The sequence below is a fragment of the Plectropomus leopardus genome, chromosome 15 (assembly GCF_026936395.1).
Source record: "Plectropomus leopardus strain MGB_pleo_1.0 chromosome 15, ASM2693639v1, whole genome shotgun sequence".
Taxonomy (NCBI): domain Eukaryota; kingdom Metazoa; phylum Chordata; class Actinopteri; order Perciformes; family Serranidae; genus Plectropomus; species Plectropomus leopardus.
The window spans coordinates 23,312,384-23,334,465 of NC_142190.1; the positions used below are offsets into that span (position 1 = coordinate 23,312,384).

The following is a 22,082-nucleotide window of genomic DNA, read 5'->3' on the forward strand; positions in this document are numbered from 1 at the left end:
TCGCCGTGACCACCGGACCAATAAGCTTAATGTTAATCTCTTGCTATTATAAGTGTGAAAAGCTTCTGGTAAAAGCCGGGTCTATTATTTTGGACATAGAGAGCTCTTTATGGCAGAGACAGCAATCAGACAGGAGTTTTTTTTTTAAGTGTGGTCATATCAAAGTGTCAAGTGCAATTAGCTTGCAATTGATTCCTCAAGTTGATGATACCCATAGATTCATATGCAGGCACAATATATGTAAAAGTTCTTCTTATGTCAGTGTTTGAGAACTAAAAGACAAAGCTAAGACAGGTAGAAATGTTTCCCATCAAATCCAGTCTTTGTCTCTGAGTGCAAGCCAGCACTCAAACCCCGTAATCTCAGCATCGAGAATAAACAGAGTAATATAAGACAAAAGAGTCCCAGTCATTAATGTTTTACATTATTAATGTCGTTTTTAACGGACTATTTCAGTAGTGTTTTTGCTGGCTTCACCCACTGACTATGAATCACCTCTATGTTGCATTATTGTCGATTATTTTCCAAAGCACACCACAAGTCTTTGAGAATGATCTCCTACCTTGGAGGCAGCAGTGGGTTTCATTTCAATATCTAGAGAAAATTTACTTGAGGATCCCAGAAATGTGCTTAAAATGGGCAATCAATAGTAGAGAGCATCATGTCACTGTTATGTGGTTTTGTATTCATCTGATATGTCTGCATGTAAATGAGGGGCCACCAGATGATTAAATAAAAAAGGAATAGGAACGAAAGAAATACATATGTCATACAATATCGTGCTTTCCTGACTTTTTTGCCCATTATTCCACTTTTGTTTGTGAAATACTACATTATTTCACCTCTTCAGGGCTCTAAAATCCTTCAAAGGAAATGAGCCAAGAAGAAAAACATTATTCTTGTCAAGAGAGGCTAAAAGTAGACATTGTTCAATTTCAGGGGTCCACCAGCCAAAAAGGTCGGGAACCACTGAGCTAGATAAGATGAAAAATATATTTTTCTGAGGATAAAACTAAGCTCTTTGTCTTTTCTCTTGAACAGTTCAAATTTTGGGGATACAGTGTTTTCCACAACACTTATGAATGACTGGAGAATCAATTACCACCAAGCCGACCGCAAACTCACTGTAAGCGGCTCTAAGAGGGCATAGTCCTGTGTAATCTACAACACCTATTGTCACTCACTGCTACAGCCTTTAAAGGGACAGTTCACCCCATACTCCAAAACAGATATTTTACCTTTTAGCTGTAGCTGTATTTATTAATCTAGATTGTTTTGACTTTGACTACTGATTGTTGGCGATATTGGCCAGAGAGACACTCGGCTTGTGGTGCTCAAAGCGCCAAAAAATGCATATGACAAACTCCACAGCAGTGTCTCCTTGTTGACCTGGTTACTGGAGATAATCCACAGACCTTGCTTTGAACAGTTCCATGTAGGAACTACTTTCTTTCTACTGAACTACACCTGCCAACTGTATCATGGCGCAGAAGGAAGCGTGCATCTTCTACTAGCTAACATAGCACCACTGAGCTAGCTAACAATACAGCTAAGCTTATGAGGATGCCCTAAATGTCAACTTTTAGCGTTGTCACGACAAGCACGAATCTCTGGTCCATGATGCACCCTTCCATGCATGGGTACAGCGGGTGGGTGTAAACAGGTCATGATTTCTGAGAAACAGACATTGCTGTTGACTTTTTCAAATGTATCGTTTGGCTCTTCAAGCACCACAGGCCGAGTGTCATTTACTTCCATTATACTAGAGAGAAGGCAGACATCTCACACCAACACAACCTAGATTGATATGGTTAAGAAAAAAAATTAGGTGTTTTTAATTTGAGGGTGAACTGCCCTTTTAAACCAACATTAGTCTCACTGAATGTTCTTTGTAAGGAGAAAAACATTTGTCCATTGTCGATCAGTCACTCAGTTGTGGTATGTGCCCATTACCATAATTTACCCTGCAGAGAGCAGTGAAACATTTTAACTGATTTAGACTTTCCCCACCATTCTGCCCACTCAGGCGTAATACACCTGCACTTACGGTCACTGCAGAATGGGCCCCCGTAGGTGGTCATGGTGCAGTCACAGGAGAAGCCCTCCCACAGCTGCAGACACACTCCCTGGTGGAGGCAGGAGTCCTCTGTGCAGGTGGTGCTGGGACCTGCAGGGTGTTGACAGCAGATTTACCAGGTGCCTTCTCTACACTTTATTCATGCTTCTTCACTTCTATCCAAAGGAAATAAATGATAAGCCAGTCATTACTAAAAAAAAAAAAAACTGCAGATATTCATAACTGACAGGATATATTAATGTGGATTGATTTTATTACTTGTGCAAGTATTCTTCAAGCTTTTAGAGGAAGGAGGTTCTGCAAGACAACTATAGCGATTTAAACAAGGCAACGAAGACAGTTTTACCCGGCAACAATCCTTTACTGATCATCAAATCTCCACACTGATAACTCATACAGGCGTAAATTTGACTTTGCTTGGTCGTGCTCCGAAGGGGAAGACATCTATTGATTCTGGAGACTCCATGACCTTCACCCAAGAGTCACCCTCAAGCCAAACTTTGGGTACACTTATATAACTAGTCTTTCATGACCTGTGCAATGTTTGCTGTAAAGCAATGGCTGCCTGGGGAGATTATTAAGTCTTGGTAAAACTCTGCACTATTCAGAGTTCTCGTTTGTTTGATTAGAACTCCACAAAAGCAGCTGGACTTTGTAACTACAGGGTGATATTATTACATGTTAGCGTGTCTAATCAGACATAATAAAACCAAAGAATGGGTTCACCGGCCAATCACAATGGAGCACTCGATAAAGCTGTTTAATACTGCAACAAATGTGGTGTAATTAGTTTTCAATGAGCAGTGACTCACTGAGTTCCCCTGCGTTTCATCTCTGCTCTTACATCAGTCGGAAATAGAGGGAAATCAGATTACAGGTGTTTTAATACTGCGCAGCATTCTCCCGGCCTCACCTCCACAGCCGTGCTCCACCTCTCCCACCTTGTGGAGGGCATCGGCCAGCAGGTCGGGGAGTCTTCCGTTCAAGTCCACAGATGCCAGGCAGCCCTTGTATCCTTCACGGGACGCAATTAACCTGGGCAGGCTGCTGTACATGCTCTTCCCAACACCACCGATGTACAGCTCCCCTGTGAGGTACAGGAAACAGTCAGGAGAAAATCTCTTCGTTTGCTACAACCAAGTATATGTAGATGTATATTCTGAAACAGGCTGGTTACACAGAAAAGTGCAAATATGAGCATAAATCATCTTTATCCTATTTAATTCAATTCAATACTACTGTTCTGCCATAAAGTCTAGTTGTAATGCCTATAATGTTTAGTTTGTGTTGACACCGTCATTGAGGTGTTCAATTATTAATTCAGTGTGTTTTAGCACTGAGGTCACAGTTAGTAGGGATGTATCCTGAGGTTATTCCTTGTGAGGGGCTCATTGCATGGATGGCACACTGTAAGACACACTATCGTGTTTGTGTAAAATTAAAATGGCTTTCATTTTGCAAAATCCTTTAGTGTGCCTTGGGCTATTTTTGAGGGAGACATGTTTTATATAATTTTTTTTGAGACCATATTCTACATATTCAATGAGCCCTGGGGACAAAAAAAATAGAAACACCATATAGGGATGAACCACTTTTAAAAATCTTTTTATTTTATTTTTTTTACATTCAAAGCTATTGAGGTTTTCAATTAAGCTTTGGATGTATGTCATGAAAAAACCCCAAACTTTTATTAATCTTTTTTTTAAATTAAATCATCTTTCTTAAATGAGTAAGTGATGATGCTGTTAGACTGCTGCTAGTTCGCCTGGTTAACACACGTGCATGTTTCCCTTTGTGTGCAGCAAGCAAGAAAGACAACATTTTTTTGACCACTGTGAAAATGTTGTTTATAAAAAGCTCAGCATCTGCAAATATGAATTAAAGCAAAACATTCGGAGAAATAAAAACAGTAAATTTTGGAAATGATTACATCTGTCTGTTTTCAATACATTTGGACTTAAAACTAACTCTGGAGTTATTGGAGAGGATTGGATTGCACGAGTTAGTGACATCTTTTCCTGCTTTTAAAGGCTGCATTACCGTAAAACGATGTATTTTCTGAACTTACCGGATTGTTCTAGCTGTTCTGTTATTTACCTTTACCGGTTTTGTAATTCACATTACTGATGATAATTCAGAAAAAATCTTATAGTGTAAATATTTTGCAAAAGCAACAACAGTCCACCCTAAATAGCATTGCAATATCTATATTGAGGTATTTGGCCAGTAATTAAAAATTTGAATGTTAACATTACGAATAAGGCTTTGACATTTCAAGGTATTCATTATACCCCTAAAACATATAATTGGATTTAGATATTCCAGGCAAAAATAAACATTGTTAAGTTGTAATTCAGAAACAGACCCCAGATCTTAACACTTCATCCTCCATTTTAAGAGCTACTGATTGGTGCTCATTTCCCAACTCAAGTTTCAAATTTTAAACTGAATGTGCTCCCCCAGAAAAAAAGAAAAAACAAAGTCCACACACTGGATTATGCTCCCATAAATATGTATGTGCATATATGGGGCTTTTTGTATATATGTATATATTTTTATTTGTTTTCATTTGTATATGTGTTTATACATATGTTTTGTAATCTCATCTTCCTTTTATTCTTTTTCTTGTCATCACATGTTTAATCGACATTGTTTTAAGTTGTTATCTATAATGTTTTTGTCTTTATATGCATTTATGAATGGAAGCCTACTGGGTACAAGGTGACCTGTCAGGTGATCTGGTGTAGTAAGTATTTGAAGGTGTGTGTCTGCATTGTTTACTTGTCTGATGATGGGCATGATGCTGAAAATGTCAAATAATCTAGTGTGCAGCCTTTGTTTCTTCTTCTCTTGTATCATCTTTTATAATACCACCAAGTCTTTTTGTCGTCTGGATGTGTGTGCTTCTGAAGTTTTTAAACTGAACTTGTTGGATTATGATTGGTTCACAATCTGGCAGAACAAACATAAACACAGAATGCCCCGTGTTAGCAAGCTCTCTCTGTTCGCTCTAATGAAATACTTTCAATTGTTCGGATAAATTACCTTTTAAATCCAGGTTCCGGGCTCCACTGGCGTGTTGGGTGACAGTGCGGGAATCAATCTTGAGGATGTGCACATTGTTGTTGTCACGGGAGATCATCACATTGTGCCACTGGTTGTCACTGAGTGGCTTGTCAGAGTTTCCCTTCATTAGCGACGGCCCATTTCCCAAGTCAAAAACATAATGAATGTACCTACAGGACAATGCAGATGTTTACATTCAGTATTTCTTATGAAGAATCAATACACCATATGTCGCTATGTGATATACTGCAGAATGTTTCAAACTATTCTAGCTATGCAGCTGTCTGCCAGCCTGCGTTATGATGGGCTCAAAGTCAGAAATGTTCTCTGTTGACGTACAAATAAATAACAGTAAATGAACTTAAATACACACGGAAAAGCTGAAGGCAAATCATTGTGTTGATATTAAATTTGATCAGCAAACTCTGGCAAAAAAAAGAAAAAAAAGAATCTAGTTTGAATCAAAGTTAAGCAACATCCATGACAAAGCTGCTACACTTCACACAAAACACTGAGCAGCCTGGACACTATGACAGAAGTGTTGGAAGCCATTTTTTGTCTGTGTTGTCTGTGCAAGCTTCTGCTGCAGGCTCCAGAGCTGAACACGGCCTCCTGCTGACTAATTGCTTACACTGGGAGAGAGTCTGTGCAAGGTTTGACAGTGGGAAGCTACGACTGTTGCTTTGCTTGCTCTGTTTCGACAACCTTTCTCTTCTATTCTCTCTGAAACAAAAATTATTTGTGATGAATAAAACATTTGGAACATGTTTGTCGCTGGTGAGAATGACATCGGCACCGCGGTAATGGCAACTATTGTCTTTGCACTGGTGCTTCCTCAATCTGCTCCTCTCCCTTTAACAAAATTATTTATGATGAGCAAATGATTTTAAAGCTATTTTGTGGTTCTCTCTACAGTGCTGCAGGCTCATGGACTGAAGATATGAATCATGATTAAGTAATTTGAAGCCCGAGAGAGAAGAGAGTAGAAATTCTCTATCCTTCCATGGCCAAGATGGTTTCAATAAGCTGCAGAAATGATTTACAAATTTGAAAAACACAAGTGCAGGAAAACGCAAATGCAAAAGCTGCAACAAAAATGCAAAGGCAACATAATTGCAAAAGCTACATCAAAAGCAAGCATCAACAGATGTTGACAATGAAACGGACCGACTGACATGACTGGACCAGTGGACTCTTATTGCCTACAAATGTGGAACAGTAAAGAAAATAGTTTGCTAGCCTCTTAAAACCCACTGGGACGCCTCCAGTCTGCTTAAGCTTAGAATTGCACTAAAATATGAATGTTTAAACTTTAGTCAGTATAGACTCAGTTAGATTTTCCAGAATTCAGTTGTTTAGCATGGTAAACAAAAGAGACAAAAAAGTTGACACTCTCTACCTTCTAGTCAGTAAGTTCAAATGTGGCCATTCCTTCATATGTATTCCTTTAGTATGTAAGGGTCCATGGATAACAAGAATAATAATGTTTTTTCATGAAAATCAATCCAGTTGTGAACATAGACTGTACATAAAAATGATGACCTAATAGCTTCCCAAAAGCCAAAACGTCTCAATCGCCCCCTGGTGGCTGGCTGCATAACAGGTCATAAACATGCATGTTAGTGAATGGGACATGGGCCAAACTAAGAACTAAAAACTCAAACTGAGTTTTAGTTTAGTTTTTTAGTTTTAAAATGATGGTATAGAAAAGAGGTTTGAAGCCAATCAATAAAGGATTATCTTATGTTTTCTTAATTTTCAAAGTGGCCAAACAGTGCCAATGCTAGGTCCGTCAAGTGAAAAAAACTGGGCCCAAAAAGACTTAATATTGGCTTACATTGTGAAAAAAATGTATATAAATCAATGGATACATTTTTTGATCAACACAACCCTCATAAAACGACTCATTTCACTATCAAAATTTGATTCATTTGGCCCAACAACATTTGGAAAGTCTAAGAGAGCTGCGAGATTAAATAGTTTCATCCCCCATCAAAGTAAGCTGAGCGCTAAACTGGAAGTCAGCCACTCGGCCTAGCAGGGTGAATTCCTAAACCTAGTGCGCCTGCTCTGTGGGCTCTACGATGCAGAAGCAGCGCCGATCATCCGGGTAATTTCATACCAAGGAAACAGAGCTTTTTAGGCTTCATGCACCACTGAGCAACCTTCATAGGAATGAACAAGGTCTTGCCCTCAGTACTGTATCCAAGACTCTTAATACATCTATGGGTAGGACAGATGTTTGGGTGGGAACTTAATCTTGCAGAGATCTCTGGGATATTTTGGCTTCATTTTTATACAGTGGGAGTAAGTGAAGATGTGTTATCCATCATTATATACAGTCTATGGTTGTGAATTTTGTCATGGGAAGTCTATTGCTCACTGTTTGCAGTCTTTGTTTGTCAAACTAAGATGACAAATCCCTCCCTGAAAGAAATCTTTCCATTTTAACCCAAACCATGATCTTAACCTAATCATTTCTGACAAAGAGCCCTGAGGGCAAACTTCCCCCAGCAGCACAATACACAGCCTTAATATTGCTCGGCCTCCATACACATAAAAAGAAAGTGTACATAAATATGAAATCATAAAGGTAATGAACAACATAGAAATAACAGTTGGCCATTTCATAGTCAACCTCTGTTGATGCTCACAATTGCTGTAGCAATTGAATTAGGGTTTTCTGTTACTGCACTTTTTTTTTTTTAATGCAAAGCATTTTGGATGTGCAGTTCGTTCTAAGCATCTGGGCCACTGTACTTTTCTTATGCCTTCACATTTGCAATACAAATGTTCTAACACCAAAACAAAAGATTCTAAAAGCACAAAACTAGTGGATATGAATAGTTTGTTCCTGTCCTGAATAGCCCCTCTATGCAGACTACAGCTCAGTCCAAACACCACAGCACTTACCCTTTGACCAGCTCCACCACAATGAAGTCACTCCCATCCCCAGAGTTGTAAAGTATCAGGCCGTCAGGACTGGTGGTCTTGAACTGGAAGAAAAGGTGCATGGAGGCGTAAGCCTGCAAGGTGGAGAAGGCCAGGTAGCTGGCTTGGGCTAGAAAAGTTACAGGATTAGCCACAATGTGCCTCATCCCGAATCGAGCGTTCAGCTCGCAGTACGAGATGTCTCCGTTCTTGCACTGGTCAAGATAGAGCATCCCGTTGAAGGAGAGAGCTTGCAGATGCCCAATGAAGTTGGAAGGCATCACGGAGATGAAACGCCGCTCTGTCATGATCCCTGTCTCGATGTTATTGAATTCCAGGCGAGTGTGGGCGCCGGTCATGTGGCCTGAGAAACAAAACATGCAGCTTAAATTGCAAATTCCTCCCAAAATCACCTTTGCAAGCACAGCTCCTTTATTCTACCACATACCTTCTACTGTCACATTGTCCACAGAGAGCTGCAAATTCTTCCCACGCCGCACCACCTTCACTGTGTGCCACTCATTGTCATTCAGCTTCTCGCCTACCAGGAGTACCTCTGGTCCCTTGCCTAAGAGGAGGAGAGCGTCAAGTGACAATCATACCACATCAGCTCAGTGTACACTCTTTCCACATGAAGCTCTCTCTACTCAGGGTGCATATATTCATTCACCTCCAGAAGCACTCACACACACAGGCGTCAACTTTTACCTGCAACCAGTAATTTGCACTCACTCAGTGCACAGTCAAAGCTGGAATGAAACAAAGAAACTGCAGTAGTAGCTCCTATTCTGCAGGTTGAATAGGCAACATGTGTAAAATTATTCCTGTGCTGAAATAGCATGCTTTCTCTTTAGAGGGTCATTTGATTGATGTCTATTGGGGATACATGTATTATCTAGAGGCTTGGCTCAAACATACAGTTTCAAGTTTCAGGATTTCTGCACTATCCTCTGCCTTTTTTGCCGGTTTCAAAATAGGTCACAGTGCAGAAGCTTGCCACTGCAGCACCGTCATCCCGAATCAGTGCCTATGCAACAGGCCGACACGGCAGTTCAAAGGAGTTCTGACATCGCTTGGGAAACTAATTGGCCATGCCTAAGCTGACTGTGCCTTTAGGGGTTTGTCTGTCTAATTGAGCTCAGGGTGTAGGAGAATTACAGGGGACGTACAGAGGGCAATAAATGGAAAACATCAACTGGTTTCCGAACACTGCACTATTTCATCCTCAGGGAAATAAAACTGCAACTGGAGACTTTGTCCAGGGCTGCATATCAAGTGTCTTTACAGCTCACCACATGATACCACCTTTCACCTGCTTAATATTGACTACGCACACCAGACAGATCAATCGCATCAAATCCTGCTTCCTCTATATTTGACGGATTTACTTAGATAATGAAAGACAAACCGCTCGCTGGAGTCATGTCCAACACAAAAACAGAAATGTTTATCTTGTAAATCTCTATCATGAAAATAGAGGTACAGACAAGATTTGCTGCATTGAAAAAGGAGATAGTGGAGTGCCAGATAGCAGGGATCATTCACCTTATCTGTGCTTCTCAGAGGGGAGCTTCCCTGCCATCTAATGTCAGCGCCTGAGAGTCTGTTTGCAGCTCTTCTTGGGGAGTACTGACATCACCACACATGTGAATGAAAGCATATAACGGCTTTGTGGCTCCAGAAAGACCTGAGCAAAGCTGGATAAAATGCTTCAGTGATGTCACTTGAGTCAGCATCTGTGGGTACTGAAGACTACAAGTTGGAAAAATATTAATGCTTGCATGGGGGTGCGACTAGCGGCTCAAGACTAAATTAGCCGCTAACAGTATATCACACCTCAGTCTTCATATATTGGACAGAAAATATGAAATGACCATGAACTCTTTATACCATATATACAGCAGCAGCATGTACTGTGATTTTTTTTATGTACTGGTACAAGTACATCAAGTTAACATTAGCCAACGTTGAATTTAGATTTCACACAGGACACAAAAGTGGTCTCTTGGGTGATAGTCCTGTGTTTGTTTGACCTGTATGCCAATTTTGTCTGTCCTTAGATGCCCAGTCATGACCCGCCGTACTCTATCTCTGAGCAGCTACTGCTTGTTTCCTTCGATCCTTGGAAAAAAAACATCTTGCCTCCCTAAGGCAACTTGCTCGCTCTTCATCCCACCTATCAGGTCGTAACATTAACCACTGCCCAATGCATGATGTCGTTGAACCACAGATTTTGTGTTTCTACCACAACAAAGAATTCTAATTGACTTTCCATTGGCAGTGTTTCATTTTAAAACATAGCATGCCACCACTACGTAGTATTGTGTTGAGAATTTGTAGTCATTTTACATATTTTTGTGAGACCAGGCTTTTCTCTGATTGAACTGCTGACTGTCAAGTTGCATTGTGGGTAATATAGGCCTTGACAAGGCAGGAGAATGTGTGAAATAAGTAATAAAATATCTGTAGTTCCGCTGAATGGATGGTAAATTGGTGCAATACTCTTTTAATAAAATCATTTACTGTTATTTGTTGTAGTATTTGATTTGATTTATGGTCATAAATAATGTTGTCTCAGTAAATAAAAATGAAGCACGCAGTAAAACTGACAGCGCAGCCTGTGCTTGATATCACTGATAGTGATCTATCTCCAACACTGCAGTGGGCAGTAAAATGGTGGAATATAATATGTATTCATACAGACATCTGACTGTAAACCCTTTGAAATGTGGGCCCTTTCAAAGTGCCTTCGCTTCACAAGCTCAGCTTCCAGAGGCTTGAGAGCAAGCTGCACATGTAAAGGGTCTATTTTGTCCAGTTTGATCCTCAGTTAAAATTGAATTTGAGTCATATTTTTAAACAAGGATAACTTCAAAGGCATGGTGCAGTTATACAGGTCAGCATTATGAGTGAGCCGAGACTTTGAACGCAGGATGTGTGTGTTAATCAAAGCATGTTATGGTAATTCTGTAATTTTGTAGGACAAATGCCTCATTTCAAAAGTGTGTTGTGTACCATTATTCCTCATATTCTGCAAGAATTAATCAAGAGCGCTGCAGCAACATTTGTTCTCACAACTACAACCCTCCCACCGACAGCTTCCAAGCAGCTGCTGCAGATGGGCTGTCTCTTTGATTCCTTCACAAACACTGGCAAGATCCCCCACCTGAGAATCAAGTTGTACGATAATCCTTTAAGGTAGTCCAAACAAGGATATTTAAAATTCACAATGAGTCTGTGGTGCAAAGTGTAATTCCCTTCAATGATAGTGCTCGCTAAATGATGATCGTTTAAATCATTTAGGCAGATAATTCTGCAATTTAAAATTTGGCTCCACTTTCTGTTATCAACCATAAAATCCATTAAGAAGCCATCCATCATCACATCTGCAGTATTAAGCTCTTCAGAGGTCACTGGTGTAGCATACATACGGCATAATTGATCAGGAAGGCGATTCATTTTGCACACAAAGATATGCACATACAGTACATTTTTTTCCTGGGAGTGTGTGTGATGGTACAATGCCATCTTCTGGTGAAGAGGGTTATTTCTTGGGCAGATATCTGAGGCAATAGAGGATATACAGCCATGTTCAACATATTATCTTTGCTTTTGCACGATTATTTATCTGCATATTTTACTTTCTATTGAGAGCAATGGATATTTAAAAATGGCTGTAAATTGCTCTTTTGCAGGCAGGTCACTGGACTAAGTTTACACACATGCACACCTCACTCCATGCACACATGATTGCACACACTACTCACCTCGATCAGAGAAAAACATTGTAATCCATTAAATATAATGGGCTTGCTCACACGTGTCATAAATCTGCCGTAACAGTAAAAAGGTCCCCTTTTGCTGTATAGCCATTAAATCAGCATCACAGATCAATAGAATAACATGAGATAAAATTACAGCACAAACTGCAAGTTATTGATTTTTCTATTGTGCATGCTTAAATGTTAAAATATGATTGAGAGTACATAAACAGTTGTTGTAGTTCCTCTCAGCTCAGATGAGCGTAAACAATATAAACAATATAAACACTGGTTGCAAATCATTGAAAAATTGAACATGAACAGTTCATTTGATTTCAGAGAATCCAGGAATTATTCATACATGAAGAGTTGGAAACAAGCTTTCAGCCAGCACTCGATTATAGTGATAACTTTTATAAGCATTCATAAGCCTCCTCTGTATTGGATGATCTATATCAGAGAGCCGCTCACCTCTCCACTGCCAATAGCTTTTATCTATTTTTCCCACCACTGCAGACTGAACTAAAACTTAAATTGCCTGTCTCTCACTGTCAGGTGAGAGCTACAATCTACATCATGAATTCAAACATCAGCACAGTACAATCCTAAAGTACCGCTCCATTTCACAAGAGTATAGAACACCAGGATATCAATTCTGTTGATAGGGGAAAATCTGCCTTTTAATCAATGGGATTTTGTTCGCTCATTTAAATACCTCATAGCTCATTACAATGAAATTTGAATATTTGCTGTCACGTTTCTCATCCACTTTTGTGTAAAGGATTGTTGTTGCAGGATTTTATGCAGTGCACTTATCCAGCTTCTTCATCCTCCATTTTACAGCAAATATGGTCAAGGGACATCATTAAAGAAACCTCCTACGTGTCAACTCTTGTCTTATCTCAGCTTTGGATGACATTTAGGATTTGGGGTATTATAGAAATATGTTTCTAAACTGCATTTAGGAAAAAAATCTTATCCTATGATAAGAATTTTGCTATTACAAATTTGTCCTGACTAGCATAAGTTAGGAATCCTAAGTTAGGATGTTAAGGATAAGTGATTCTTAACCAGGGGTTTGGAGACCCGCAGGGGTCCTTGAGGGAGCTCAAACTGGTCCCCAGAAAAATAGAGAATTAAATATTTTCAATATTTAATTTATTATAGATGTGAGCCCAATTTAGGTAACAGTCATAAGAATGATTAAAAATTAAGATGGACAGATAACTGACCAATTGGCTTAAGTAATTAAAAACATAAGTAAAGTATTCCCAGCTTCTTAAATGTGAATATTTTCTGGTTTCTTTATTCCTCTGCGGTGTTAAAGTGAATATATCTGCATTTTGGACAGAACAAGACACTTGAGGATGTCATCTCAGGCTTCAGGAAACACTGATCCACATTTTTCACCATTTTCTGACATTTTGTAGACGAAACATCTGATCACGTAATTGAGAAAATAATCAACAAATTAATCAACAAGGAAAATAATTGTGAGTAGCAGCCCTAGATGGAGGCCCCTAAAGTGAAATGTCAGTATAATCAACCAAAATAAGTCAGTAAAATTATCGAATGGAGGTCGATGACCTAATTTGTATCAATTTAGGGATCCCTGACACAAAAAGCTTGAGAACCACTGGGGTAGATACTGTCATAAATTTAAAATAACTGCCAAAAATTGCAGCAGCACTATTGTTGGGTCTGTACGGCCATAACAGTGGAGATAGGGAACAACATGAACAGTGAAATTTAATGATTGAAAGGCTACTCATTGATGACTTCAAATAATAAACAAATTATTGCTTATTTTGAAATCAAATGAGAAGAAAACATCCCGAAAAGGTTTCCTTAACTCCACTGACACAATTATTGTCTCCGACCTCTCTTTCTTAAAACTGAATGCCTATCATTTTCATTTATGATAACAAGCTAGCTAGCCAGTGACAAGACAGAGCCATTATTATGGCGTGTCCATGTCAAGCAGCGTTACAGTACATCCTAAACGTAGAGACAGGCATGACAGGACATGTGCCGGTTAATGAATGAATTTCACAGTTACAGTTAGGATTTAATGCTCCACTGACAAAATGACCATTTGTAAATCAATAGGTCATGTCTTGTTACTTTCAAATCGTGAAGAAAAGTTTGTTGTTCTTGCATGCCTACACGGAAAACAGCAAACATATTGATTTGTCGATTGATTTGGAGCCACTTGCATTTAACAACAGCAAAACAAGCTCTCATACAACTTGTGCAGTGTAATCCAAGTCTCATTTATCCAGTCGTATACTCAGTACTTCCCAAACATATGTACTTTTGCTAAAATTTTAAAACTGAAGTGAAATTGAAATGGAAAAATGCATGTGTTTGGGAAGTGCTCAGCACATGACTGGATAAATGGGACTTGGGTTATATTGCATGAGTTGAATGAGAGTTTGAGATGTTTTTGATACATCAAAACAATAATTCAATGTGATATTTTTCCTTGGAGGCATGTGAAAAAAACAAATCGTTCTTCATGAACTGAAGGTGAATGCAACATGTTTAGTGTATATGTAAATGGTCATTTTGTGGGTGAAGTATTCCCTTAAGATAAGATAAGACAGGAGGTCTGAGGTAGGACAAGAGACAGCCATGTGTTTAGGAACTGCTGTTGTGATAGGAGGATTGGATTTTTCCTATCTTTGAAACTAAAGTTAAGCTATAGAGTTAGGATATTTTTCTGTAATGAGGCCCTTGGATGACTGTCAAAATTAAAATCTTTGGGGTATCACAAAGCAAAATAGCACACACTATTGATGTGTGATGAGTAGTTCGACTTAGACACTCATTTTGAATTTTGTCATGAGAAACTGACAGCTGGTGATTTAATTTACATAAAAAGGATATGTTCCACCACATGTTCTCTCCTGAAATATGAAGGCTGCAACAAACTGTACTCTCTCGAGCATGTTTTAACATTTAAGCAAAAACATTTTAGTTTGACAAATGACAGTTTTGTTTCATCTGTTTATCAGGCCGACTTTTAAACTGCCTAAATTGCTTTTTTCCCTCCCTCTAAACTTGAAGCTGCAAGCTGCTTTTCTCACGCAGATAATTGCTGATTGTACTCGAACTGCACCCAATTATCAGCCTATGTGTGCAAATTGGTCACAGGCAACTGAATGACAGACTCATTGGCAGCACAACAGCTGGATACTGTACATTGAATCTCGCTACATTCGATTACATGATTATACCACTGCAATAATGAGAAAATGTGTCATTTAAATTGTTGCTAAAATGCGGATTTCACGAGTGCAGAGCAAAAAGATCCAATTATATTCAACCGCACAGTTGAGTCTTGTTCTTATCTTTGTTATGATGCTTGTGAGCAGCATAACAGCAACAGTAAACATGGGGAATTGTGGGGCAGAAGAAATGAATTATGTTCTGTTTCACAAGGGAATAGAGCAAGAGGCATATGATTACACCACAGTGCATGTTCTCTAAATCATGGTACAGTAAATAATCATAGGAGACACTTACTGAGATTACAGTCTATCCTGATACAATCTGGTGAGAGAGAGAGTGAGATGGTGAGATTAAAAGAAAAAAAGAACAGCACAAAAGAGGAGAATATTTCACATCCTTCAAGGTACATTCTGCAGACAGTTCAGTGCTTTTCAGAGCCCACCATCCGGGGACAGCCTCGAGAGTCTAAACCACCACTTTCCTCCCCGTAGTGTACATAACATTAGAAAAAGAAACAGTGAGTGAAAGGATCAGCATGTGTCTGGCACTGCTGGAAGCACAATAGACCAGCTCAAAGTCGGGATCAATAAGAGTTTTATTGACCGTAAAAGTGGAGGTGCACCGGTTTTATTTTTAGTGTTGGTATCGGCTCGGATGCAGCTGCTTACATTCAGGCGTCTGCAAATGAATTTGACTGTTTCAGATACTGGGACTGATAGTTTTACTGACACAAGCAAATATGCGCCGCTGTGGGGAAAATTGTCTGAAGCAGATAACAAAAATGGAACCTGTGCTGGATTTAGTTCAAGATTTCAACATGTGAAACAGAATAAAGCATCTTAAAGCCTCTCACCCAAAGAAGCATAAAGAATTCACTTCTGAGAAAAGGTTAGAGTGGCTATTGAGCGATACTTAAAGCTGGGGTAGGAAGTTTGAGGCGTCATTGTGCAAAAATCCAATAATAAAGCATACTATAATTCAATTAGACAGAGAAAAAAGTAGACTTGCACCTCCTATGGCTCTGTTGTCAGGCTTTTGAAAACCTAAGTCATTATGGGAGACTTTGGGCATTTCAATGAAAGGGTGTTCTTAATGGCAGGATTTTTTCTTAACACTTGTGGAGTTGTGTCATCTTCAAAATGGCTTCTCATTGTGATTCATTGGTATCACCACCACCTGCATTCACTAGAATCAGGCAGATAATCAGGAGTGGGTGACCCCCCCCCTGCCATGTTCATAAAATGTTTGCTTGATTCCTGTTCACCCATTTGCACCCTGATGAAGACCTTAAGATCCAAACCGGTCGATGTTTCAATTAAAGTAGCTGTGTTCCCAATACAAGCTTTTAACTTTATTTAAGTGCATTTGCTCCTGCTCCACGCATGAGGGCTTGAAGTGTGTTTTTCCCTCTCATTTTCTTAATGGCTGTTACACAAATGCTTATGCATGTCCCTTTGGTCAAAACCTGATTCAATGGTGGACTATCCTGCAGAGAAAGTTGCTATTCCAGCATTAGCACCAACTGCCTGTACTGCAAAGCAACCCCACAAAGTAAGACTGACTTATTTAAAATAAAGTCTAAGAGGGAGTCTGACAATAAATGCAATAAAGACGTGTCAGTATCAGCGAAGTGTTTCAGAGATGGAGCGGAAATGTTGCTAATAGTTTAGCCTTCTGCTAACGGGAGTTAAAGGCTCACGGCTACAGCTACAGTAATTTAAGTTCACATTTATTTAGTCAACAGCTTCAAATAACAGTGTGTTCTCCAGAAGAGCAGGCAGAGAGAGACTGACCCCCCCCGTCAGTGCCCAGGTCTGAATTCAGCCAGCACAAACCCCAGCTCCAGGGAGCTGAACAGCCCCGACTTCCTGCTGATAAGCAAACTTTCTGTTGCTGCCTTTACATAGGTTCGACCCGCCACTACTGTTGGCCCCCAGCCCACCGTGACACCTGGTCTTGGGGGTTTGTGCTGGCTGAAATTGAGCTACTACAACTGCAGACCAAATATGCATCTCCCCCACTAGTGACCGCTCTCCTCCCAGGGAAGGAGTTCACAGCGGTTGGGCGTATTGTGAAGGGAGGCTGGGGTGGCCATCTATTTACTTCTTGTCTCTTTTGTGGTCTGATAAACACAGAGAGAGTGAGTAAGGAAAGGAGGGCTGAGGGAATGCACTGAACCCAACTCAACGATGAAATTAAATAATTTATAATGTATATATAATGTATGGGAAATGGTGGGTTATTGTGTGATTGCGTGCATACTCCTGTGGTTGACCGGTGGGAGAGGCTTAGGACAGAGAGGGGAGAGCTGCAGGAGGAGGGTGTATTTTAAATTCTGCTTTTTTTCAGATTTCTGTCTACCCCAGTTTTAATTTTGAAGATTACTCGGATTACGCAGAATTTGTTATTCACGTTTTCTTGACAGCCTACATGCATTCATACGTGATAATTAATGGTAATGATGTGATTCATTAATTTCACCGAATATTACTGAGAAGGTCGTTATTCTGTGTAATTTAATATCTCTCAGGGATATTATACTTGGTAGTCTGATTGTTTCGGAATATTTGACTTACTGGACCAGTGCACCTCTACTCCAATGCCCAAACCTTGATCTGTCTTCACTCTTAAATTCAAAGTGCTGTTATCTGAAATGATCCAGTCTCCTGCTTGTTCTGCAGGCTGTCCTGGTAGTAGTGTATTTTCAATGTTAAATTACAGAGGAAAGGGCGATTTGCACAACCTGCAGCCACAATGAACCTTACACTGTGAAAATAACGACACCAGCACAAATGTGATGCTTTGCTAACATTTTCTCATGCTAATATCTTCTAAATCCATTTGCAATATTCACAATTTCGGCCTCAAAATGGATTCACTCGCTTGTCATTTGCATATCCTGCCTAATGAAACCAATTTCATCCGTGAATATATTGGTGCAAGTCATGTGGCTGAGGAGTGCTCTCAAGCTGTCAACCATCACAGAGCAGTGGATACAGACAGCCAGAGACCAGAGTGACCTTCTGCTGCAGGTGTGTGAGTGTGTGTGTGTGTGTGTGTGTGTGTGTCCATCACTGGCACCCTCTGCTCAGTGAAGCGGCTCTAAACTGGACAGGCCAGTAAATGTGAGGGGAGGGAACTACAATGGTTGCATCTACGGCGTGAGCAACCTAAGTGGTAATATTTCAGCGTAATGATGGATCTGGTCTCTGACTGCCTTCTCCTTGAACTGCAGACAAGCCATTGAAGGGCTGAAAGAGCCGAGACGGTCAGATGGGACCTGACCACTGGATGAACTGAGAGAGAGAGAGAGAGAGAGAGAGAGAGGGAGAGAGAGAAGTAGAGATAGGAAGAGAGAGAGAGAGAGAGAGAGGTAGAATATACATACATGCCTACAGTTGCTTAAACCCCTTGAGTTTTTCAATAGCTCCTTATATTGAATTAAAAAAATCTAATGATGACTTAAAAAAATGATTTTAGAATTAGGAAATTGCATTCTTCATATGTTTAATGCTGTAATTTAATGTATTTCTTTTAGGATGCACCAGAAGCCAAACTGTGCTACAAGCAAAATGCCTTGGCATCCTGGTGGTCTAGTAGTTAAAGCCCATAAGCTAATACATAAACATAATGTCCATAGCAAACCATGGACAACTTTTAGGAAATCTTCTCTTCCTGGTGGAGAGTTAGATGCCCTTCAAATATGAAGCTACAGCCAGCTAACAAGAGTAAATATGCCAATTTACTGTTTTACAGCGTATAATGTACTGGACTATTTCTTGGCTCTGAGGGGTTGCCAAGCAACCAGCATCGACTCCAGGAAGTGACTGTGTAGGCCCAAAAAAAAGTCTGACACATAACCTCCAATAAAACAGGGAATTGTCATTTCAGTTCACTTCAGTGTTTGCACAGATTAAGCAAAAAAGATACAACATAATAATTAGTAAGTTTTATGGGTGATGGCAGGTGCATTTGTTACCATATCTAGCTTTTTCCCTCTGCTTTCCAGTCTTTGTGCTATGCTAACCCTCTGCTGGCTTATACTTCACGAACAGATATGAGAGTGGTACGAATCTTCTCCTCTAACTCTCCATCAGGAATTGAAAAATCTAATTTCCTAAAAGGTCCAAGTATTTATTAAAATACCATCCATAGATTAACAACTTTTAAACTCCAAATAGAATTGATGTGATAAAGTAAACCATTAAGGCCCTGACACACCAAGCCAGTGGTTGGTTGTTGGTCAGTGTTGGGCTGTTGGTGACCGTCTGTTGCCTAAAGTTGCTGCAGTGTGTCGCGCACCACTGGCCCTCATCATCACTTGTGAGCCTGTGGTTCATCTCAGCGCACAAGAAGAGAAACTAAACTGAGGAATGTAAACAAATGGCTAAAGTCATGGGGAGTGAGATCTAAACAAACTTGTTATATAGGGTAAGATTGTTTTTCTTTAGATACTGAGCTCTTTAGCAGAAACATTTTCTGATGATTTATTCCCGAGTAAACAGCTTTATCCTCATCATCTTTCTCTGGACTGCTTGTCATCATCTGCTGGACGCTGTATGACGGTGACAACGATTTTCAAAATAAAGAGGATGATATGGATCGATGATTACACTTTATATTAATGTTACATGATCGTTGTTCATTTAATCGATATATCGATGAGATGGATGGATCGTTACACCCTTAGTTGTTAGTAGTTGCTAACTGGCTAACTAGCATCTTGAATCCATCCCGTGGTCTTCTGGTTTCCATTTTTGGATGGCAAATACAGACTACCACCACATGCTGGTATGGAGAGTTACTTCCTCTCATGCAGGCGCAGAACTACACACTGGTTGTAAGTTGGTCGTAGTCTTTGTTGTGTTTTCAAGTGCAGCTTTTAGGCCGAGGCACAGACGAGGCGATGTAACAGTCGGCTTTATCGACACTAGTTGTATGATGTTGGTTTGGTGTGTCTTGGACATAAGTTAGTTAATTTTGAGATGTTCTTTCATTTCCTGCTATAAGCAAACCAATGTATATTTGGCTAAAAAAGATAAAAAACAATAGAAAATAGTTTCTGAGGATATTCTGTAACTGCATCCCTCATCATTCCATATATCTGCATTGTGCTATTACTTTGCTTCTTTAATGGTATGCTTTATGTGTTAAGATTGACTTTGATTTGAAATTGGCCATTTATTTCACTAATTTCCAGTTAATGACACCAACATTGAATTAATCTGACACCACAGATCCCTGCAAAAGTTGCAAATAAATTCTAGCAACAAGCAAAGAATGTTGATTTTAAGCAACTGTAGTTATTATGTATGAAGATGAGTATGGGAGAGCCTGAGACAAAACTCATGAGAACTCTAGCTTGGCGACACGTCCTGAAAGGTCAACTGGAATTATCTGCTCGCATTTGCCGCAGCAGCATTACCCAGGTTCACAGTAAGCTTCACTCTGCCTCCATCCAGCTCCAGACGCAGGGTGTCCGCCGACTGCTGAGAGGTGGTGGCCATCAGCAGGCCAAAGGCCCTCTGGGACATGAAGCGCAGGGACACGTCCTCGGCCTCTGTGTGCAGCGTCCTTGGCAGCAGCACCTTCAGATACATGCTGCCGTCATAGCTCACCATGGTGGCCTCTACGGATTACAGGGGAAGAGGAAGCAGACATTGAACCCCCAGAGGGCATCACAAATTAAAAACACAAAGTGGCATTTATGGAATGAAACCTGAGCTGTATTTGAGCTTATCTCAGGTACAGCATGATATCATTTTAGATTGCAGTTTTCATCAGTCGCACCAGATGGCAGAAAAAGCCTGGAGCATGCGGAGACAGCAGCGAGATTACAGCTGCAATCAAATTTCTGAAGGATTTATAACCATCATAGTGCAATACAAGAGGGATTTTCATATATCCCTCATACTATTAGCTGCCAATAGATCTGCGTAATTTGGCCTCTCTGTGAGGAAACCATCTGCATGGTAAATGCAGAGGGATTCAGGCCGGAGCAGCACTGCATTTCTAATGAAACACTCATAGCACTGGCCTTGTGATACTGACAATTCATTAATGAATCACTGTATTGAGGATTGTCATTTTCTATGGCTTTAATAAGAAATATATAATATCCTTTCATTGTCACCTTGTGGATGTAGGGGGTACTGTGAGTTGAGAGAACTCATTTGAATGGGTATGCCATTATAGAGTATGTAGATGATGATACTGCAATTGCAAATGAAATTATTATTGTTTAGGAGGCCTGAGCATTAAGGCCAGATAATGAATTTTCTTTGTATCTAAATTTTTTCTCATTTGCGCAGGCACTTTCCAGCCACTACACAGCTAAGTTAATAAATAAAATACTGGCCAAAGTGTGTTAAAAGCTTTGCAGCAGCATTTTGAAATCACTTATCCTCCCCATCCACTGTCATCCGTCTCTTACCCTTTTCACAGCTGGGCCCTAGGTAACCAGTGCCGTTGCAATCACAAATGTGCCGGTTCCAGCCTTCTCTGCAGTGTCCACCATTAGCACACGTGTCTCTGGCACACCTGACGTGAGTCTCTCGGGTGCAGAAGCTGCTGACACCTGTGGCGCTCTGGACCTCGGCCAGCCTCCAGAGGTTACGGCTCTGCCCGTCAATGAAGAGGTCCCTCACGCAGCCCACGTAGCCGAGGCTGAGGGAGGCGGTCCACACCTCCGGGGGGAGCATGAGGCTTTGGCGGTCGTCGGGTAGCCCTCCAAGATACATGTCTCCGTCTAGGTCAAGGATCTCGCTGCCTTCGTTTGCAGAAAACGGGATGCTCTGGCTGTTCACCGAGATAAAGCCTGTAGGGCGGGCAGTGAGTCAATTTGTACTTGCACAATGTTTTTGTTGCAGAAAATCAAGACAGGTGTGTGTGGGCTGTGCTAAGTGAGAAGTGAGAACAAACTGTGAGATTGAGGGAGTGGGCATTAGTAGCTGCTTGTTTGAAAGAGTGCGGATTAAGAAACTGTACTGCCAGTCCTTGGGAGTTGATTTTGG

General features: G+C 40.3%; 1 protein-coding gene across 5 annotated transcripts in view; it reads right to left on the minus strand.

Moving 5' to 3' along the window:
• nrxn2a (neurexin 2a) overlaps positions 1-22,082 on the minus strand; it is a 159,588-nt gene that overhangs the window by 70,383 nt on the left and 67,123 nt on the right. For 4 of the 5 annotated variants that reach the window (XM_088088851.1, XM_042499087.2, XM_088088848.1 and 1 more), the window contains 8 exons: positions 21,503-21,886; positions 20,495-20,698; positions 15,364-15,390; positions 8,523-8,642; positions 8,057-8,438; positions 5,123-5,313; positions 2,991-3,164; positions 2,048-2,167 (listed from right to left, as the gene is read on the minus strand). In XM_088088851.1, coding sequence (XP_087944977.1) covers positions 2,048-2,167; positions 2,991-3,164; positions 5,123-5,313; positions 8,057-8,438; positions 8,523-8,642; positions 15,364-15,390; positions 20,495-20,698; positions 21,503-21,886 — 1,602 coding nt within the window. The remainder of the gene's footprint in view (positions 1-2,047; positions 2,168-2,990; positions 3,165-5,122; positions 5,314-8,056; positions 8,439-8,522; positions 8,643-15,363; positions 15,391-20,494; positions 20,699-21,502; positions 21,887-22,082) is intronic. The other variant, XM_088088849.1, reaches the window with a different exon arrangement.